General features: G+C 39.3%; 2 protein-coding genes across 3 annotated transcripts; both read right to left on the bottom strand.

The window, feature by feature from the left end:
* Nucleotides 1-996: 996 nt before the first annotated feature.
* LOC141791609 (oligodendrocyte-myelin glycoprotein-like) lies at nucleotides 997-5,009 on the bottom strand. Of its 2 annotated transcripts, none has more exons than XM_074672183.1 (2): nucleotides 4,681-5,009; nucleotides 997-3,691 (listed from the first exon to the last, which is right to left on the bottom strand). In XM_074672183.1, the coding sequence occupies exons 1-2, from the start codon at nucleotides 4,686-4,688 to the stop codon at nucleotides 2,287-2,289; spliced, it is 1,413 nt and encodes a 470-aa protein (XP_074528284.1). In that variant the 5' UTR covers nucleotides 4,689-5,009; the 3' UTR covers nucleotides 997-2,286. The 2 variants fall into 2 exon arrangements, with proteins under 2 accessions (XP_074528284.1, XP_074528285.1); XM_074672184.1 differs by having other exon boundaries at nucleotides 997-3,688; nucleotides 4,681-5,008.
* A 4,593-nt stretch (nucleotides 5,010-9,602) lies between these two features.
* On the bottom strand, nucleotides 9,603-13,601 carry LOC141792002 (uncharacterized). The gene is made up of 2 exons (XM_074672749.1): nucleotides 13,446-13,601; nucleotides 9,603-10,935 (listed from the first exon to the last, which is right to left on the bottom strand). The coding sequence occupies exon 2, from the start codon at nucleotides 10,926-10,928 to the stop codon at nucleotides 10,203-10,205; it is 726 nt and encodes a 241-aa protein (XP_074528850.1). The 5' UTR covers nucleotides 10,929-10,935; nucleotides 13,446-13,601; the 3' UTR covers nucleotides 9,603-10,202.
* Between the last annotated feature and the right edge of the window lie 5,494 nt (nucleotides 13,602-19,095).

The raw sequence follows: 19,095 nt of genomic DNA, 5'->3' as shown, positions 1-19,095 counted from the left end.
AGCAGCTCACTCAGAACAAGCCTGGGTGGAGAGCTGAAGAGGGGAGGCATGGCAGCAGTAAATGATGCTAGCCCTCTACACCTTGTCAGTTATTAGGAGACACCAGGAGAGAAACTGACAAAGCTTTGTGTTGTCTGCGGTGAAAATAATTGGCAAGCAGGCCAGCTCAACACTGGCACCTAAAGAACTTGGGAAAGATGTTTTAAAGTTCTGAAGCTAAAGGGAGGCAGGAAGATGAAATATATACGTTTCCCTGTCTTACGTATTGAGATGAATGCTTGTAAGAACTGACGTACAAGCTGCAACACTGCAACCAATCCTCAGAGAGGGATAATGTTTGTGGCTTTTAAAGAAACTCAACAGTATAAAAATGGAACAACTTGAAATAAAACCTTGTGATTCATCTTAAGTGTAAATTTGATTTCACACTAAGGCTTAAGTGAAAAATTAACTATGTTTGCATGAGAAATGGATAAAATTAAAGAGGAATTGAGATGGGATATAAATACTAAGTTCACTTTCTCTCCCCCTTGAGTCATACAGCACAAAAACCACACACTTTGTTTCTGTCTTGTTTCTGGCTTCTCTTGTGAATCTATAAATACTCCAAATTTGATCTACAGGTGCTTTCATTTCCCTTGTGAAACATGATGTGAACTTCTCTTTTAAATGCTTCTTTATTTTGCTGTAATTTAGAAGACTAACATCAAAATATTTATAAAACCATTGAACTACTGTTGTTTCCTTTCACCTCTTTTGTCCACTCACACACCATGTAGAAAATAAATTGTGACTCCATTTAGAATATAATCCAAGTACTGTTATTTTACTTGATATGATTAATGTTATTGTTATACTCCAAGCACATATTCCAAATTACTGGATGGCACAACATGGACAAAATCAGCCACTTCATCATAGCTTCATGTTGTTCATATCAAGTTTCTATATCAGGTTTCTATTACTCCTCACAGAAACGCACTTCCACGCTGGACACCAGAAGAACCATGCATTTATTTACATATATACACACATAAATCACATACACAGGTAAAACAAGGCATTAACATGTTTGTGTTTACTGTCATTGAGCTGCACAACCACTAAATCTGAACATCCCTGTTCATGAGTTTGATTCATGGAAACTCATTTTTAGCTTATGTTTTTTCTTGGCTTCAGTTCCCATTTGATCAACATTAGTGTAAAAGGCTCAAGGGAGATGATGATGAATATGAAACAACAGTTTTGTGGTTAGGAGTAAAGAAAAAGAGCAATCAAGGAAAAGACATTGTCATCATAACATGTTTTATTGAACACAATTTTCTTGCTTTATCAAAGAAGTCTGCAACTTTTTCAGCACCTTTGCACATTCTTTAAAAAAATAAAAACCTGTAGGCTGGAACATTTCTCTCATTGACCCCAAGTGCAATATGGAATATCTGAACATTTCATCTAAAGAAGCTGAGCATGTCTGAGCTTTAATGCTCTGCAGTAATATAGCATTAGGTTGGCATTCCAGCAACGTTCAATCACCATGCAGATCATTTTCACCAGCGTCACTGAACCATGAAGGACACTTAAGTCTGAGATGTGATCAAAATACAGAAGAAGTACTCAGAGTTCGATAAAGAGAGTGGCACAACATTGTCCAGTTGTTTTTCTTTTGCTTCAAATCAGCTGTTATTTAAGAGTCATTCAAAGTTTCATGTAAACCCCCCTGTTCCCAGTAAAGACTGCTCCTCGGGGAAGAGAGGTGGAATCGGGAAAGCAGGGATTGTCTTCTTTCAAACAGATTCAAAATGTGTCAGTCAAAACTTTTAGGTTTGAGCCAATACATTTGATATAAATCCAAAAGAATTACTACTAAAACAGCATAAGTCAATCAAGACTATAGGAGTCTTGACATTTGAATCCAGAAGCGTGTATGTCTCTGTTACAAAGTGTAGAGTGTATCTGCTTCAGACTATGTTCAGCACCACAATACCTGAATGTATAGTGCCACCATGTGCTAAACTAAAATCATTACAACATTGTTTTGTCAATAGGAAACAGAGAATTTGTGTTTAGGCTAGGGAAAGGCATTAAAAAAGAGTTTATGCCATGAAAAAGCATCCTAACAAATGCAGTCTAAAAGCTATGAACTTTTCATGTAGCCTTTGTGTTGTAAAGGGCTTTTTGCTGTGACATCTTGCATTACATACAAACAACAGCCAGAAAGTCTTGTGCTCATTTTGTTTGTGCTATGAATCCAGGCTTAGCACCAAGTTGCCTATTGTTTTTTGTTTTTCATAGGACAGGTTGCAGAATGAGAAACAGAAGCAATAGGTTTTGCAGGAGAGTTAGCGAGGAGCATGTAGCGTTAGCTGGGCCGCTGTTGCTGATGCCACGAGGAATAGACTGATTCTGTCGTCTCACACTCCTGGTGCGAAGCGTGGTTGTTCTCTTTGTTTGAGTAGTAGGGCTCTCTGTTGTGTAGAAGTGGTCTGCTGCAGGTGTGGTATCGGCTCCATTGGGAGATGATGTTATGAAGGTAGAGTCAGAAACTGAGGACGTGTCACGAGAGTGGAGGGAATCAGCAGTTGTGCCAGAGAAGAGATGGGAATCAGTGTGTAGCAGATGCTCTACAAAACGGTGGTTAATAGTTTGGTATTTGCCTGCGCTTCTTGGTGCCAAGGTGGTGAGGCTGATGGGTGTGGTTCTGAAGTTTTCTTGCTGTGTGTTCAGGTTCTCTTCAGGGGTGTTGGGAGTGCTCCGCAAAGACGAGATGGACAAGTACCACCAGCCAGTGACGCTAGCTTCTGGAGGCATGGAGTGTTGGTCCTGAGCACTCGCTGCCAATGGGGGCAGGTTGTAGGAGGCAAAGTGCCAACCTCCACTCCTGCTGGGGCGTGCCCCTCCACAGACAGGCTGGGTGTGGCAGGGGCAGCCCAGGATGTGTGCAGGGGTTCGCTGTGACCAAGAGAGTAGGTAGGCGACATCTGCGTAAAGATGGCAGTCCCAAGGGTTATCACCAAGGGAGACAACTTTAAGTGATACCAGCTTGTCAAACACTCCATATGGCAGCGAGGCAAAGCTGTTAGCATGCAGATACAAGTGAGTTAGCTTGATTAGTCGGTCTAAAGAGCCAGGCAGCACCTTTACAAGTAAGTTATGGGACAGGTCAACAGTCTCTAGTTGTGCAGGTAAGTTGGTGGGTAAAGTCCGGAAGTGATTGTGGCTCAGGTTGAGCATGCACAGGTTGATCAGGGTGTTGTTAATGAAGATGGCCCGCTCCAGCTTGTTGTTGGAGAGGTCTAGCATACGCAAGTTCCACTGGTAGACCGTGTCGTTCTTGTCCAGCAGCTGCAGCCGGTTGGAGGAAGCGTAGAGGTTCCAGAGAGATCGAGGCAGGCCAGTTGGCAGGTGGCTCAGACGGTTGTGAGACAAATCAAGAAAGCGTAGATGGGTGAACGTGGTGAGCTGGCCATCCAGGTTGTGGAAGCGGTTGTGGGATAAGTTGAGAGAATGTATGTTGTGCTGCAGGCCATCAGGCAGCTGCCTCAGACCTCTCCAGGAGCAGTCTACCTCCCGGTGGCTGTGGCTACAGCTGCACATAGACGGGCATATGGCTGGGACTTGAAACCCCAGCGAGAGCAGAAGAAAGAGACCCAGAAGGACCTCAAGAGGGGAGAGCTTTAGCAGCACATACCTGCTAGCAGAAAGACACAGAGACAGAGATGTTAGTGTTAGTGTTTGTCTAACAGAACATCCTGGTGGTGACTTTGTTTTGGGATAGATTGCACCTAAACTCTGGCTAGTTTTGGATTATGTCTCATATTTCAAGACCACAAGTGCAGGAGCATTACATTTTTATTTTTACTATGGGTTACTGGTGGTTTGCTTGTTTTTTTCAGGTGTCGGACTTTTGCTGTTCTGCTTTCGCTTTCTTGATATGATTATGTCTGCTCTTGCTCATGACTCATTCTAGTTTTACGTTGTCTCAAAGCTTGTGAAAGTAAGTGAAATCTTCAGCATGCTTTAAAAGTTAGCATACAATTCATGTTTGCCAGAGATGCATGGTAACTGCAGTGCTGAATAAAACTTGTTTCATCTTTTCTGTGAAGCTCCACCCTCTGCTAAGGTCTCTGTCTCTCTCTTACTGTATTGTGCATTCATAGAAGGCTGCTTAATGTTTGCTGCACATCTCTGCATTGCTTGCAGATACACACATTCACACTGAATTTGTTCCTGTGACCCTGCAGGATGCCTGCAGGAATGTTTTAAAAGACTCAGTAGCAGAGCTGAAAGAAATACATGCACTGTAGAGTTACACTGTCAAAACAGAGTGGAAATGTGTCCTTTTCTGTAACTTATAAACATTTGACCTGGTCTGTGGGATGATATTTCAAGTCTATTCAAGAATATCATTCATCACAGAGCCTGAGAAATCCCTGTAGTCATTTTCCCTGGCATCAGTTTGTGTCTTCAGTCATCAGAGCAGTCAGTCCCAGGCTCCCAGAGGAGGAGAAGTAGCTCAATAGATGGGTTTTATTAATGACTCCACAGAGAACTCATGCATCAGCTGCTGCAAAGGCAAGCAAAGACACGGGCAGGAGCTCGACACTGCGGTACATGTGGGTGAACCGGGGTGTGGCTGAATGTGTGCATAAAAATAGTATTTGAATTTTATCCATAACTCACCTTCTCATCTTATCATTCCAGGCACTTTTCTTGGCTCCTCTTCTCTTTTCAGCCTCTCCTCTGTCTCCTCTCCTGCTGCTTTCAAGCTTGGGACCAGCTGCTACCCAGATCAAGTCGTCCTTTTTTTTCCTTTTTTTTCCCTCGTAGAATCTGACCCTTGCTCTCTTGTCCACTGCAAATTTTCTGAAGTTGTCCTTTCTGCCTGGCAGATTGGTCCCTTTGTCCCCTCCGCCTGTTAAATGGATCTTTTTGGTTAGAGGGATTGTGCACCACTGCAGGCTCTGGATTTACTCTGTGCAGTGGGAGTGAGGGAGTGGAGGGGTGTAGGAGGGGGGGATAAGGAGAAATGGAGCGTATATCGAAGGGGTCCCTGCACACAAGGCTGCTGCAAAGTAAACTCCTCTCCCACTAATCTGGACTTCAGTGAGCGAAGTGACAGCTATTGTTGTCTCATCTAAAGAAAACCCCGCTGTATTTGGTAGTTACCCTTCCCTGTTTAAATTTATTGGTGCCACAAAAACCTTCAAGATGTATCATAGAGGATTTCTGTCCACTGCAGCTTCCTATCTGCAATCAGCAGGACATGCAGCTATCCATTCTTATTTGCACTGCTGAACTTCACACATAATGATCTTAGATATCACTTTAATGAGGCTACAGATTGTTCAAGAAGGCATACCCCTATTAAAACCAGAACCAGTTATTTTCAGTTTCAAGTGCATTTATGGTTCTATTTTTCCCACTTCTTACACTTGTATTTTTTTACATCTTTAAATCTATAACTTCTTATATTTGAATATTTTTTAATTTCTCAAATCTTGTCATTCCTTGTTTTGTACTTTCTTTTTTCAACTTTTTGAAAGAGTAGCAGTAACAAAACAGCAATTTCCCCTTGGGGGTTAATTAAGTTCTTCTGATTCTGATTCTGAATCTGAAGTTAACACCATCATCAAAAAGGATAAGACTTAAATTTACAAACAGGCATTTATTAGTTGTTTTGTTTTATTAACTGACAATTAAAAACCAATTTAAAACTTTGACGTTTTGACTCGGATGCAGCCGCGCCACTCTCTGCAGTCACTACTCAGTCCCCAGCACTGTCCCACCCACAGTACCATCTGATTGGTTACAAGCAGAGCGATGGCTCAGATATCAGCCAATCAGCAGTCAAAGTTTTCACCGAGTGGACCGAAAGCATACAGACGCTTTCCAAAAAAATTAGAATTTCATGGCAAAGTTGATTTATTTCCATAGTTCCATTCAAAAAGTTAAACTGTCATAGATTTTAGATTCAGGGCCCACAATTTAAACCATTTCAAGTATTTTTTTGTTTATTTTTACATAACTTGGGCTTCCAGCTCATAAACCCACAAAAACAGGAGATACTTTTACAAACATCCCACTCCTCTTCGACTCACAGCTACTGGTAATGTTACTGTGAGCCCTATAACATTATGTAAACACAAGCGGTAGCTCTGCTCACTGACAGTCCCTCCAGACGTGTCCATTAATCATTCGAAACAAGGTTGCTGATAATATTGATATAGAAATAGTCCATGATAGTAGAAGTATGTGTGTGTCAGAGAGAGGAAAAAGAACTCCATTCTACCCTCCCTGAATGCAGACGCCCAGCTTGGCTTGAAATGAGAGACTGTTGTTGATTTGGTCATTTATTTTGACTCAACACATAAAGACCTGGGAAAACAGATAGAAAAAGATATACACAGCCTGACTGAACAAAGGAAAGTGATTCTTGACCAGCTAGCATTGCTTACCAAAAGTCCGCTATAGTCCAATGCTTATGTCACTGGAAAATCCCATTGACAGGCTAACGAAATGTGTGTTGTAACTATCTTACTGTCTATTAACTTATTATAGCTTTCACAGACAAACCAAAGGTACTCCTCTCATCAAATCCTACAGGGAATTGTTTGCCTGTCTTTTAGAAATGATAACAAATGATTTAAACTACAAATATTCAGGAGCTGCTTCTTGTGTCTTCTCTGCAGTTTCTCTGTCTGCACTTTGGAAGCCCTGGATGGCCAAGACACTCAGAGTGATGTGAAAACTACAGAAAAAAAATACATGTCTATAAAAAGCCTGAGAGCTGTTTAATAACCACATGCTTAAAGCCAATTGAATGAAGTAAAGTGACCGTTGTTATTCTATGAAACCCTGTCTCAGCCCATTTACATTGGGCCTTACCACCAAAAAGCACATTTGAACATGTTGGACTATTCATGTTTTTTTGTCTTTGATATGGAAATTAGTTGTGGTGTAGATTGATGGACCCCATAGTAATAACTATAGGCCCATCCCTTGGCATTGTTCCCCCTACAGTTTTGGAATCCTTCTTGTAAGGCTGTATTATATTATTCATACCCAGTGTTATTTTGCTTTACCCAATGAAGCAGGCCAGCTCAGCAGCTTTGAAAAATTGGCCCGTAAATGAAAAATGACAATAAAATCAAGAAACTTCTCTGTAACCTAATATCAACAGTGAAACTGTGACTCACCAAACAACCACACACAGAAAAGGAAGTCATGACCGCAAATTATTTTCTGTTAACCAACGATGGTGGAATTTGGTGTTTTGTTATCTCATGATTTCCAGTGGATGTCAGATTACTTGAAGAAGTCCATGCTCTTTTGTCTTTACTTGAAAAGTTATCACATTTTCTGAGTCAAAAGGTTTATTTTGCACTGTCTCACACTTTTTTTTATTTTTATTTTATTTTTTTTTACCTAATTTTATATTTAATTCTTCCACACGCAACCAGGTCTCCTGTTTATTACATGAATACTTTGTTTGTTTGCCAATATTTCTTGTTTCTGCAGACTGCAATTATCCTGTGCAGACTGAACTGTTTAAGATTTGGATGCATTGCTACAACCATAACCTGTAAAATAAATGGATAAAGTCTCTGTGACGTCACCCATCCCGCCTCCACACTAACAGCTATAAGGTGTAAAAAAATCACCACTGTACTCTGTGCACCAAGATAATAACCATATATATAGGAGACCATTTTTAGACAGGCTGTATGCATGTTTACTTCTGCTGTGAAAACTGCTTTTTTGTTGCTCGGTGTTTATGTGGTTTCTGGTGCTTCCAGAGCCAGCCTCAAGCGATGGATTATAGCACTTCTGCATTTTCTCATGATTTTAGACCAGAGGTTGGTTACAATGAAGAAATAATCTACCAAACACAACTGTCCTAACTTTTTTTTGCTAAGTTTAATGTTCCTGCCTAATAAATGTTTGACTTAGTTGATTAGTTCTGTAGACAGCTGTACAAAAGAAAAGCCTGCCCCAGTCATAACTCCCTTAAATGTTTGATAAACATAATCCTGTGACACAGAGGTTTTGGTTAGGTTTTTCCTCCTCTTTATCTTTCTTTATCATTTATTTATTTTCTTTTATGAGGGCCACACACATAAATTTGGATTAGCACACTGATGGGTGGGTAAGCACTCTATTTGCAAGTGTACTGCATTTAAACCCCCCAAAGTGGAAACACAAATAAAAAGATAAAAAATAAAAAATAAAAACTTAAGGAGTGAATAAATACAGTTTTACTTTGAAGTTTTTCTAAAGAATTACACAAATCATCTTTCAAACTTTACTGTCAGGGATGCATGGTTGTTTAATTTCCCTCTTTGGGATGTGTGGCACAGACATAAAAACTATACTACAGACGTATGACATCTGTTTTCTTCTTCAAATTACAATTTTTACAGTATATGTATTTAAGGTCTATAAAGGCTGAAGTCTGAGTCTATCCAAGCCTTCTCTTTGGAGAGTTTCACATCACCTTCATCTCTCAAGGCCTATCATAACCAATTCCTTTGTATCCAAGATTTTTTCATCGTTGCTGGGTGCTGCCCTGTTAGCTAAGCTGCCTTTTGCAACAGCTCTCTCTTCTTTGTCCATTTCTTGTCATTTTTCATCTCTTTTTCGTAATCTTTGTATTTGGATCATTACTTTTTTTGGCTCATTTTTTGGTCATGGACACCAAACTTTTTGTGGTTTCAGCGATATTTTTACTACTTTTCCTCCTGTGTTTGTCTGGAGATCCTACATGTAACCATGGCTGCATTGTTTACATGTGAACTCAGCTGTTAGCAGCCTGTAGCATGTCAGTGCTAACTGGTGTAAGGCCTGATGTCTTCCACAAGGTGAGGAGAAGGAGGTGAGGATGATGTGCTGGTTCTCAGCTGTGAGCTAAGAAGTGACAAGTTCGACCTGTCCTTCCATCCTTTGTTATTGGGAACGTAAGATCTATCTCCAATAAGATGGACAATCTAGCCGTGCTAACCAGCCAACAGCGCTAACATCAGACACCAACGCCATGTTGGGAGTGCTTCACCTACTGTGAGCAGACAGGATTGAGGAGACAGAGATGGAGCATGACTGAAGAAGCTCAGTCTTGGACCCTGTGGAGGTGGAGGCTGGCTGAACTGGCGGCCAAGCTGTCAGCATCTATTTTCTTATGGACCTTTCTATACACTTTATTACTTTTGTTTTCTTGATTGCTGCTGTGACTTCAATTTCATTGTACTTGTTACACTGACAATCAAGCTCTATTCTATTCTATTCTATTCTATTCTATTCTATTCTATTCTACTCTATTCTTGCTGCTGTTTTGCTCTGCCACTATGTGATGTGCATATGATCCACTTCTTCAACCTGACTTCTGCTACACTTCATCTCTAGCCTTGTACACCACCCACAGCCACTGCAGCCCTGAGTGTTTCCATCTCCTCGCTTGTAGAAGTGGAGCGTGAGTTAAAGCACATGCTGCACTGAGAGGGGGACGGACTGTTCTGACTTTTAATGAAAGGTGCATATCCATCATGACGTCACAGGTAAAAAGATGAACAAATATCTGCACGAGACAGCGGAAACAGCCGTATTGTTTTCACAAAAAGGTTTATTGTGCAGCTTTGTCAGCTCAGGCTGAAGTGAAAGAGAGCGTTCTTTCTGAGTTGAGTAGCACTGCCCGGAAGAGGCACAGTGCTTGCCTGCTAATCAAGCACTCCTCTCTTTCTGGCTTTCTTTAACACACACACTTGCAAGCAAGCACAAGCACAGCTGCTAAAGAGGAAATGGTTGCATAGTAATAAATAAGACCTTCATTTAAAAACCTGTGGTTTGGCTCTGTTTGGTGTTGCAGGTGCTTCACATACCATAAATGCATCAAAACTGTAAGTCTGAAATATACATCTACTCACACAAAAATCTTTATCATGTCAATATTCATAAACACTGGTTTAAACATCGACTACAGAAACAATTGCTACTGATAATTTTCAGACATGAAAAACTGGTACCAAGCAAGAGCCACCGAAAATATTTTTCCTTTACAGTAAAAAGGGTTTAAAAAGCTATGAGGAAGTGAAGCTAGATGCTCAAGTGGGTTTGACTTCACACACACACACACACACACACACACACACACACACACACACACACACACACACACACACACACACACACACACACACACACACACACACACACTACACCACATCCTTTGGCTCCTCTGGACCCTCAGGGTTGGAGGCAGCTGTGGCTTCAGCAGGCAGGGATTCACTTGTCTCCTCTGGTCCCTTTGAAGGGGATGAACTCTCAGCAGCAGCTGCAGGTGTAGCGGCAGCTCCGTCACTCTTGATTTTGTCCCCATCCTCCATCTTATTCTTCTCGTCTTCCTCTTTGGTGGTGCCATTACTCATTTCCTCCTTGGTTTGGCTCAGATCAGACATTAACACAACGGTTTCTTCGACATCTTTCTCTGGCTTGCCTTTTGCACCTTGGTAATCAGTGGTGATGACCAAGTCGGTGTCGCTGCTGAGCTCCCTGATACGTTTGTTCAAGCTGCACACTTTGCACGCCAGCAGCAAAGTAGAGATTAGCAGAAAGAAAGAAAGTATGATCAGGCCTCCAGCTACCATGTGTGCAGAAAGAAGCTCCTTGAAGGTGATAACTTTTGGCGTGGTGGTGTCAGGACCAGATGGGCTTTGACTTTGGGAGACAGGGACAGGTGACTCAGTGCTCTTCAAGTGGCGGAGCTCAAAAATGTTAGTGGAATAGAATGTTGGAGCAGCTGGTGAGGACTGTTCAGGACCACTGGTGGAATAGTTATATGTACTGGTCCCATCATCATCATCATCATCAGGGGTTTCATCTCCATACAGTGGTGTACTCAGGATTGCTATGCTGCACATCAGAAAGAGGAAGGTGTTCATATTGGATCTGAGAAAACAAGGAATGATGGTTAAGTGTAAAAAGAGGTACAGAGTGTAAGTATATTCAAAACAACAAAGAGAAAAAGAAGAAGCCAAAAAACATTGTTTTGTATCATCCATGGGACAAATGGGACAATTATGATGGAAACATATTGTGTTTTTAATGGGATTATTGCCTGTTTTTTTTTTTACAAAGCAACAATGGTGAAAAAAGAGCTTTTTTTTTAATTAATCCTTCATTTTAGATGGAAAGAAACACTTAGATAAAGGGGCACCCTTCATAGTTACAACTGGAAACAGCACAGTAAAAACACATAAAAACCATTAAATAGCTATATTAACCCATCTTAAATAGCAGGACATGGGAATTCATTTCACAAAATTGGCCTGGCGTTATTTTTTACCTGGAACGACATGGTTTCAAATCCAGCTCCTTTGCTTTAAATGACTACAGAGACATTAAGTACCAAAAGTATTCCAAAAAGAATGGCCTATAAATAGGCAGATTAGTGTCTTGGTTTTTTTTGTTTTGTTTTGTCACCTTGTATTTGTATCTCATGCTTGTATTTAATTTTTATAAATGTAAAAATGAATTGTCAAATTATTGCTGACAGTTGACCTTTTTTTGAGAAGTACACAACCCATTTTGATCATCAAGTTTTTACCATTTCTAGAATTCAACCCTCCCAAACGGTGAGATAACACATGCTTCAATCTCGTCATGCCTTCAGTGTTACAGCGTTGCTTTTACCTTCCTGAACCAAAGTTTTATCAAATGGCTCCAGACTGTTCAGAGCTCATCTGCCAGACTTTTAAACAAAAAAACACCATTGCATCACTCATATTTTAGCCTCATTCCACCAGCTATGTATGTTTTTGTTCAGGTTGTAGGGGAGCTTTTGAGCTCTGTGCTGTATGAGCTGATGTGCAACATTAGCAGAGGGGTCTAACCCACAGACTATATGAAGCAGTGTCATGGTCTCCATGATGTCACCTATTGGTTCCTGAAATTAGAAGCCAATTGATGATGGTTTTCTGTACAGGAAATGCCTTCTCCACCTTGTTCGTCTCAGTCAACCCCACGGAAGGCAAGGAGAATTGAGGCACGCCTTTCAAATTAAAATTTTAGATAAAAAAAGAGCAACTAGCTATAAGACCTAATCATACCAGACTGAAGATAATTTGCTGTGATGATGAGCTTTTTTGAATGGGTGTGGCCTCCAGAACTTCAAGAGCATGCCTCTTGAAATTTAATAGACTGCAGCTGCAACCTCTGGAAATTCTGTCCAAGGTCATCTGAGTTAAATCTCTTCTTCAAATGCAATTTTGTCGACAAGCTCTCCTCAATTTTACCTGAATTTTATTTATTCCTTATTTCCACCAGAATTCCCTTAAATAACACTCATGTCCTTTAAAATGTGTCTCATGTCCTTGAGTTTACTCATGATTTTATGTTCTGTTAGGTTTGCTGTCATTGTAAGGACTGACCAGTTATCTAAGGATGCTCATGATTATATCTGGTTATGGGAAATAGAAATCCGAACACAAAGACAAACTCTGTCTCGAACTGGACAGGTCTCCTGCTCTTCAGGCCAAATAGTGGCACCAGTGTTTTCCTCATTTTGTTTTATTACCAGATAAAACTCCTCACTGAAGCTTGAAGTTCATATTTAAATGAAGTCTTTACTCCCTTTCAACAAAATATTTGAACGCATTTATAGCTCACTGGTACTATCAAGATTATAAAAACTCTTTTTTTCTTTAATAAAAAAAAAAGAAAAGTTTTTTCTGTTCATTGGATTTTTTTTTATCGTTGGAATTTTTTTTTTCATTGTTGGATTTTTTCACTTCCCTCGGTAAAATTTTCTTTGCAAGCTTGGAGTTTAGCTCTAGCCATGTCCGTTAAGACTTAGCATCAGTTCTGATCGTCTTTATCAAGTCCTCAGGTGAACTGCTCTAAATTAAGTGTGACGACATTTAAAACTAAAGAAAATTGGAAAAAGGGATATTTCAGTTTAAAAAAAATTCAAGTCTTGTAGTTTTCCCTTAAAAATCAAAAACATGTTCATCTGTAATGTTTTTTTTTTGTTGTTGTTTGTTTGACTTACATGACGTTCTTATAACAATTTTTTTTTTTTTTAAAAAAGGAAAACACTCAAAAATAACTGTTTATATATTGTCGTTTTCTTCTAAACTTACATATTTTGGATTGAGTCTTATCAGTTTACCACATAAACATCCACAGAAGTTCTTGGCTTATCTCTTCAGTATCCTGTATCATACATGTATCAACATCATATTGTTAAATGCTGATGTGACAACAGATACCTCAGTAGTTTACCATGGCTCCCAAAATAGAAATGAAATGAAGTAATTCACAACTATAAAGATATACAATTTATCATAAGCACAGAGGTGTGTTACAGCACTTAATACAGGTCTGTAAGCATTTCTTAACCATGTGGTGAGCTGAAGGTTTCTTGATAAAATTAAGAATTTCTTAAACATCTTACATACCTTGTTGACGATCTTGATGTGTGTCTAAGGAGAGAATGGTTTATGTGTGAGTGAAGAGAGATGAACGCTGTGAAACGGCTGCCCAAATCAATGACAGATTCACCCGGCTGGCTTGTTCTTACTTCTCTATATGGACTATAATAAGATAAAGGAAGTGGTTTTGTTTCCCCCCCTTAACGCTGTAGTTGTTCGTGCAAACATCTGTCAGACTATAAAAAGTTTTAGGTGAGATCAACACTCGCTAAAAGCCTTTGATTTGAATAACATTAGATTTGAATAAATGTGATCTGGACTTCACCCATGAACACATCACCAGCTGTAACTAACTGAACAAATCTGTAAAATTATCTACAGTGAACTTTTTTAATCTCAAATGGAAAAACACAACATCAATGAACTAATAAGCTTCATGTTTTCAAACAGAGCACTGCGCTTATTTTGAATGTTTGGTACTGGTATTGTCTCGTAGCCTTGTCAAAGGTCTCTGCTTAGGAGTCTGAGTGCTGACAAACTCTTGCACAGTTTATTAGAAGTTTGTGGTCTTATGCAGATACTTTTTGAAAACCCAACACAAAACAAACATGCATAGCTGTCTATTTCAGTGTCTTTATAAGTATTTTGGGCCACCACACAATTGACTGCACATAACCATAGTCGAGGTATAAAGTCATGTACTATTCGTGTTAAGACATAACAATCACTTAGTCGGTCAGTAAAAATATATCATCTGAACACACACTCTGAATAAAGTGAAAGAATTATTATTGCTAGTTTTTCTTCTGTTTTCTTTTTTGAAAAAAGAAGAATTTTCATGAATTTATTTGAAGTTCCTCTTCTGGTTTCCTGTGCATGTTTGAGTGTCCTTTTGGTTCTCCTAATGACACCACCATCATGCAGTGCAGAGCAACCAGACTCAGTGTCTACCACACAGTACACTCCCTTTCTATCTATCTATCTATCTATCTATCTATCTATCTATCTATCTATCTATCTATCTATCTATCTATCTATCTATCTATCTATCTATCTATCTATCTATCTATCTATCTATCTATCTATCTATCTATCTATCTATCTTAGTATAGATAGCTAGTCAAAAAGAAGACTGCTAGCTTGACAATCCCTCAGAAGACATTCAGTTACACCCTCCGCATGGAGCCAAATCCAAAGAAGGTCATTGCTGAAAGAATGGCTGACTGTCAATACTGCTGTGTTGAAGCATATGAATAGAAAGTCTTCTTCATAAGGAGAGGACTAAGGCTGGTGTCAACACACACAAATGTCTAAAGGAAAGTGGCTTCAACTGTTACATTACTTACATCAAGCTATTCTTGAACAACAGGCATTGGAGGTTTCTCGCTAGGGCTGAGGAGAGAAAACAGCAGACTGTTGCTCAGTGGTCCAAAGCCCTCCTTTTTCAAATGAAAGTCAATTTGCATTGTAACTATTACAGTTTTTCCCAATTGCTTTGGCTCATTTCTCAGATTAGAATTGAAATTCTCAAAACTAATTGTCCAATCTTCACATCATTGTGTCACTTGTGCATATCAAAAAGTGGTTTCTATTTGTTTTGAAAAAGTTCCAAATGTTTTGGGACATCCATACAAATGGTTATGTACAATTCTCTGCTGTTTCCTACATTATTAGTTGTTTTGTTCATCTTGATGAAAATAGATTATCATGGGTCTCTGGTGAATAGTCTCATTCCCCACAACATTAAGTCATCAGTTCATGGCATAATTTTTTACTGGCAAAAAGGTTGAACAAGTTGTCATAACATGTCAAGCGTCTCTCCACACAATTCCATTGGACTTTTTTTTTTCTGAATCTATCTGGATTGGTAAATTGATCCCTGGTCAATCTTGACTTTCTCTAACAAATGGAAATGTGTGAAGCATCAGATCAACCAGTTTTCTGAAATAGCTCAGAGCTGCATCTCATGAACCATCAACTGGTAAGTATGTCTGTTTACTTTCCTCTGTACAGGCAGTGGCAACAAGTTTCCTGTATAGGACAATAAAGATCTATCACACTTGTGGACCATGTTCTCAATCATTAGCTGACAAAGGCCGAGGTTGGTTGAAGGATGCAGCCAAATGCTGGGAGAACAACTGTGTGCTCAATCAGTCAGAGTTTTTGTGGACAGCGAAGATCTTTGTAGTGATGTGGATGAGTATTTGTGGCCCAACATACAGGAACATAAGGAGGTGTAGGAAGACTGCACTGACTTGTAATTCCCACAGTACTGTATGAACAGTTTTCCCTAAAGAGGCTGTTCTGTGTTCATCACAATGATGGGGAAGGTCAACAAATTGCAGCATAAACAGTGAAAGTGAAAGTATGAACATTGTCCAGTCTCTTACACTAAAATGTAACTTACAATTTACAATAACTGTCATCAAAACTTAGGCAGGATAGGTAAACTTTAGTTTACATCAGAATGTCCTTCCAGAGTAAACTGTTATATTGAGAACATGATTCAGCACTTTTGACTATCCTATCTGTATGCAATGACATGAGGACTCATCATTCTGATGCACTGACACGTTCACTGACACAGAAATTTACTTTTGAGGGAAGAACTTTGGATTTTGAGAAGGAGACTGGATTTTGCAGGCCATCCATAGTCTTTTGCTATTTGTACAAACTGTTCTGAGAAATTCACTTAATGTTTTGTAAATAGTGATGATGATTCAAGAAATGTACCAAAGCAACTGAGAAAACCTGTAATAAGGGGCCTATTCCACCTCAACTGGCCTCTTTAGTTGTGTAGAAGTAACCACTCAAGATGCCTGTGCTCTGAGGTAAAACCCTTCGGAGAAAACTCATGTCAACCGCTCGTTTCAGCAGTCTTATTCTCTCAGTCACAATCTGTTGCTGACAAATTGAGGTGAGGGTTGACAAGAGATAGTTTTGCACCGACCAGATGAGTATATGAGGATTTGAGGCACTGAGTCTAAAGCCAACAAAAGCCGTCAACTTGGAGATTTTAGAGCACTTCATGGGTCATCTGCTGGCAAGCTTAATGGAGATGATGATTTTCTTTTCCTGCAGGACTACTACCAAATGGTTTACTGACCATGATATCTGGCTTGCCTAATTTGACCTTGCAAGTCAACCTGCCTGACTTTTCCAAGCATTTCCAAAATCCATTAAGTATTGTTTAGTGTCAGATGAGAAAAACCCAGAACAAACAAACAAACAAACAAACAAACAGTGGAGTCAGTAAACAAATCAACATGACTTTAGTAACACCTCAGCATTTCCACTGGCTGATTGCCATGGCATGTTGCATTGATGCAGTGTCACTGGATTTCTGATTTTCTTAAGCTAAGAGGCAAAATCATCTAAACAAAATGGCTTCAAACATCTTGCCTTGTTGAACTTTAATCATATGACAATAATGTGTCATATCTATCTATCTATCTATCTATATATTTATATCTATATCTATATCTACATCTTTATATCTATATATCTCACTCAAAGAAAGTATCCACAGATGCAGAGCAATCCGAACTGGATCACCAAAAACAATGCTGAGTGTTGATTCATCTCCTGTCCTTGGTGATTTAATGTGATGAAAGAGATAAGCATCTTCATTCTAATTAAGTTTGGAGGAAGTGAAAGTGGAATACAGGCATTTGAGTACACGTCAAAGTTTCCACATCATCCTCCGGGTAATGGAAAGTCCCGTTTGTCTACAAACGTAATCACAGCACAGGCATGGCATAGTGGTTTGTGTAAAAGACAGGAAAGGAAAGCAAAGTTGGGTAACATGCCAGGCTTAGATATGCCTGATGTAAGAACAGTAAGCAGAGCTTTTTCTGATGATCTGTGAGGTTTTGTTTCAGAGCTGCAGCTCAAAGAGGAAGCCAGAGTAAGAATGTAACTAGGATGATGTAATCTGCTCTCCTTGCCTTTTAAGAGGACTTCAGACAGCGAGTCTGAGTCAGCTCCAGCTGTATTTCCCTTTTCAGAGAAACCGGTACAGACATTACAAACAGTAGCTAAAACATCAGAATCAGAATAGCATTTATTTGCCAAATATCTTCAAGAAAACAAGGAATTTGACTCCGGTTTGAACTGCACTCTCACTGTACAGTTGTGAATAAATATAAAATATTTCAAAAAATAGAAAAAAAAATGGTGATGATAATAATAAAAATACCAAAAAAATCTTTGCACCGAGGAAACTAAAAATACATACACATTTAAGATAAGGTAAAGGGAAACTTTTACTTAACACTTCCAAATGATGAGTTTTATTTTTACACTTGAAGTATTTGTAGTTTTAATTATACTGAGAGGAATGCGAAAATTTCTAACTTTATTTTTTCCAACTCAAGTTTCCTTGTTTGGTTTGTTGTATTTTATGAAATAAACATTTGGGGTTAGCACTATTTTTCATTTATTTTTCTTTGGGTTTATGATTATGTTTTGATACCACTTCCCAAATCATTCAGTCCACTCCTCCATACTCCTCCAGGACACTTTCACCTGCTGATGCAGTTTAACAAATAATCATGTTATCTGCAAAATGACGGTGTTGTTCCACAAAATAGGTGCCTCTTGAAAAGTGACGATAAACAGATGAGGCCTGAGAATGGAGCCTTTGGGAACTCCTTGTGTGTTGTTTGTTCACCCAGATTTTCACATGGCAATAGAGACAATGAAGGGGGAAAAAAGTTGAATTCTTGAGTTTTTATTCTTAGTTGTTACATGTGTCATGACAGATGCATGGGTTCAGATAAAATGAGATCAAGAAAGGAAATGTGTGCCACTGCCAAGGTATTATAAATATGACTGAAAACACTTCCCCGGATAGGAGATGACATCTTGTGCGAAGGACAAAAATAGGAACCAGAATCTGTAGAGACCACACCATTCTTCTGATAAAAAACAACAACAACAACAAAAATAAAACTTTAATAATACAGAATCAGAGGGGTGGCATGTCACCCCAGCTATTTAGAAAATAGAAATCAGTTTGTCCAAATAAACAATGTAAATTCTGAAATCCATAACTTAACATGTGGCATGCCTCAGGGGTCTGTTTTGGGACCAAAACTGTTTATTCCATATATGAATGATATGAATGATGCAAAATTGACAAAATGTATTTTGTTAGCCAGAGCGGCTGTCTACCAAAACAGTGGTCATCCCTTAGGTTGGTAGAGACCAGCAGAACAGTTTTTTTTTAATTGGTATGAGGCAGGCACGCTGAGTTATAAAAATTCATTGACTTCTCTTAATCATAATGAAACTTTTCAGATTGATGAATGATTCAAGACCATCCAGTCATGCTCCTTTTATGGCACTATGAATATAGTACCATAAAATGGTGGTGTCACTTTTGGAGGGATGTCATGTTGTCCATCTTTCATCAGCTTTTGTCCTTAATCTGCTTGCACTGAGTTGAATAATTTGAAGAAATTCTTCCTGGGCTCGAGCTTCTGTGGTAAACCTGAAGTTAGCAGAGGCACACTATGACATTTTCAGTGCCAGTTTTGTTGCAGCTTTTATCACCACATCCGTTTTTTAATTCTAAAGTTGATTGGGATATCTCTATAAGGGAAGGTGAGGGGTGACTGATGAGGAAAACATTTGGTGACCTTGCTGGCCTTATCAGCCTTGTCAGCCAGAGCAG

The sequence above is a fragment of the Halichoeres trimaculatus genome, unplaced genomic scaffold (genome assembly GCF_033239565.1).
Source record: "Halichoeres trimaculatus isolate MK-OKI-2021-1 unplaced genomic scaffold, fHalTri1.1 fHalTri1_scaffold_6, whole genome shotgun sequence".
Taxonomy (NCBI): Eukaryota; Metazoa; Chordata; class Actinopteri; order Labriformes; family Labridae; genus Halichoeres; species Halichoeres trimaculatus.
This window is presented reverse-complemented; position numbering and strand designations above follow the sequence as displayed.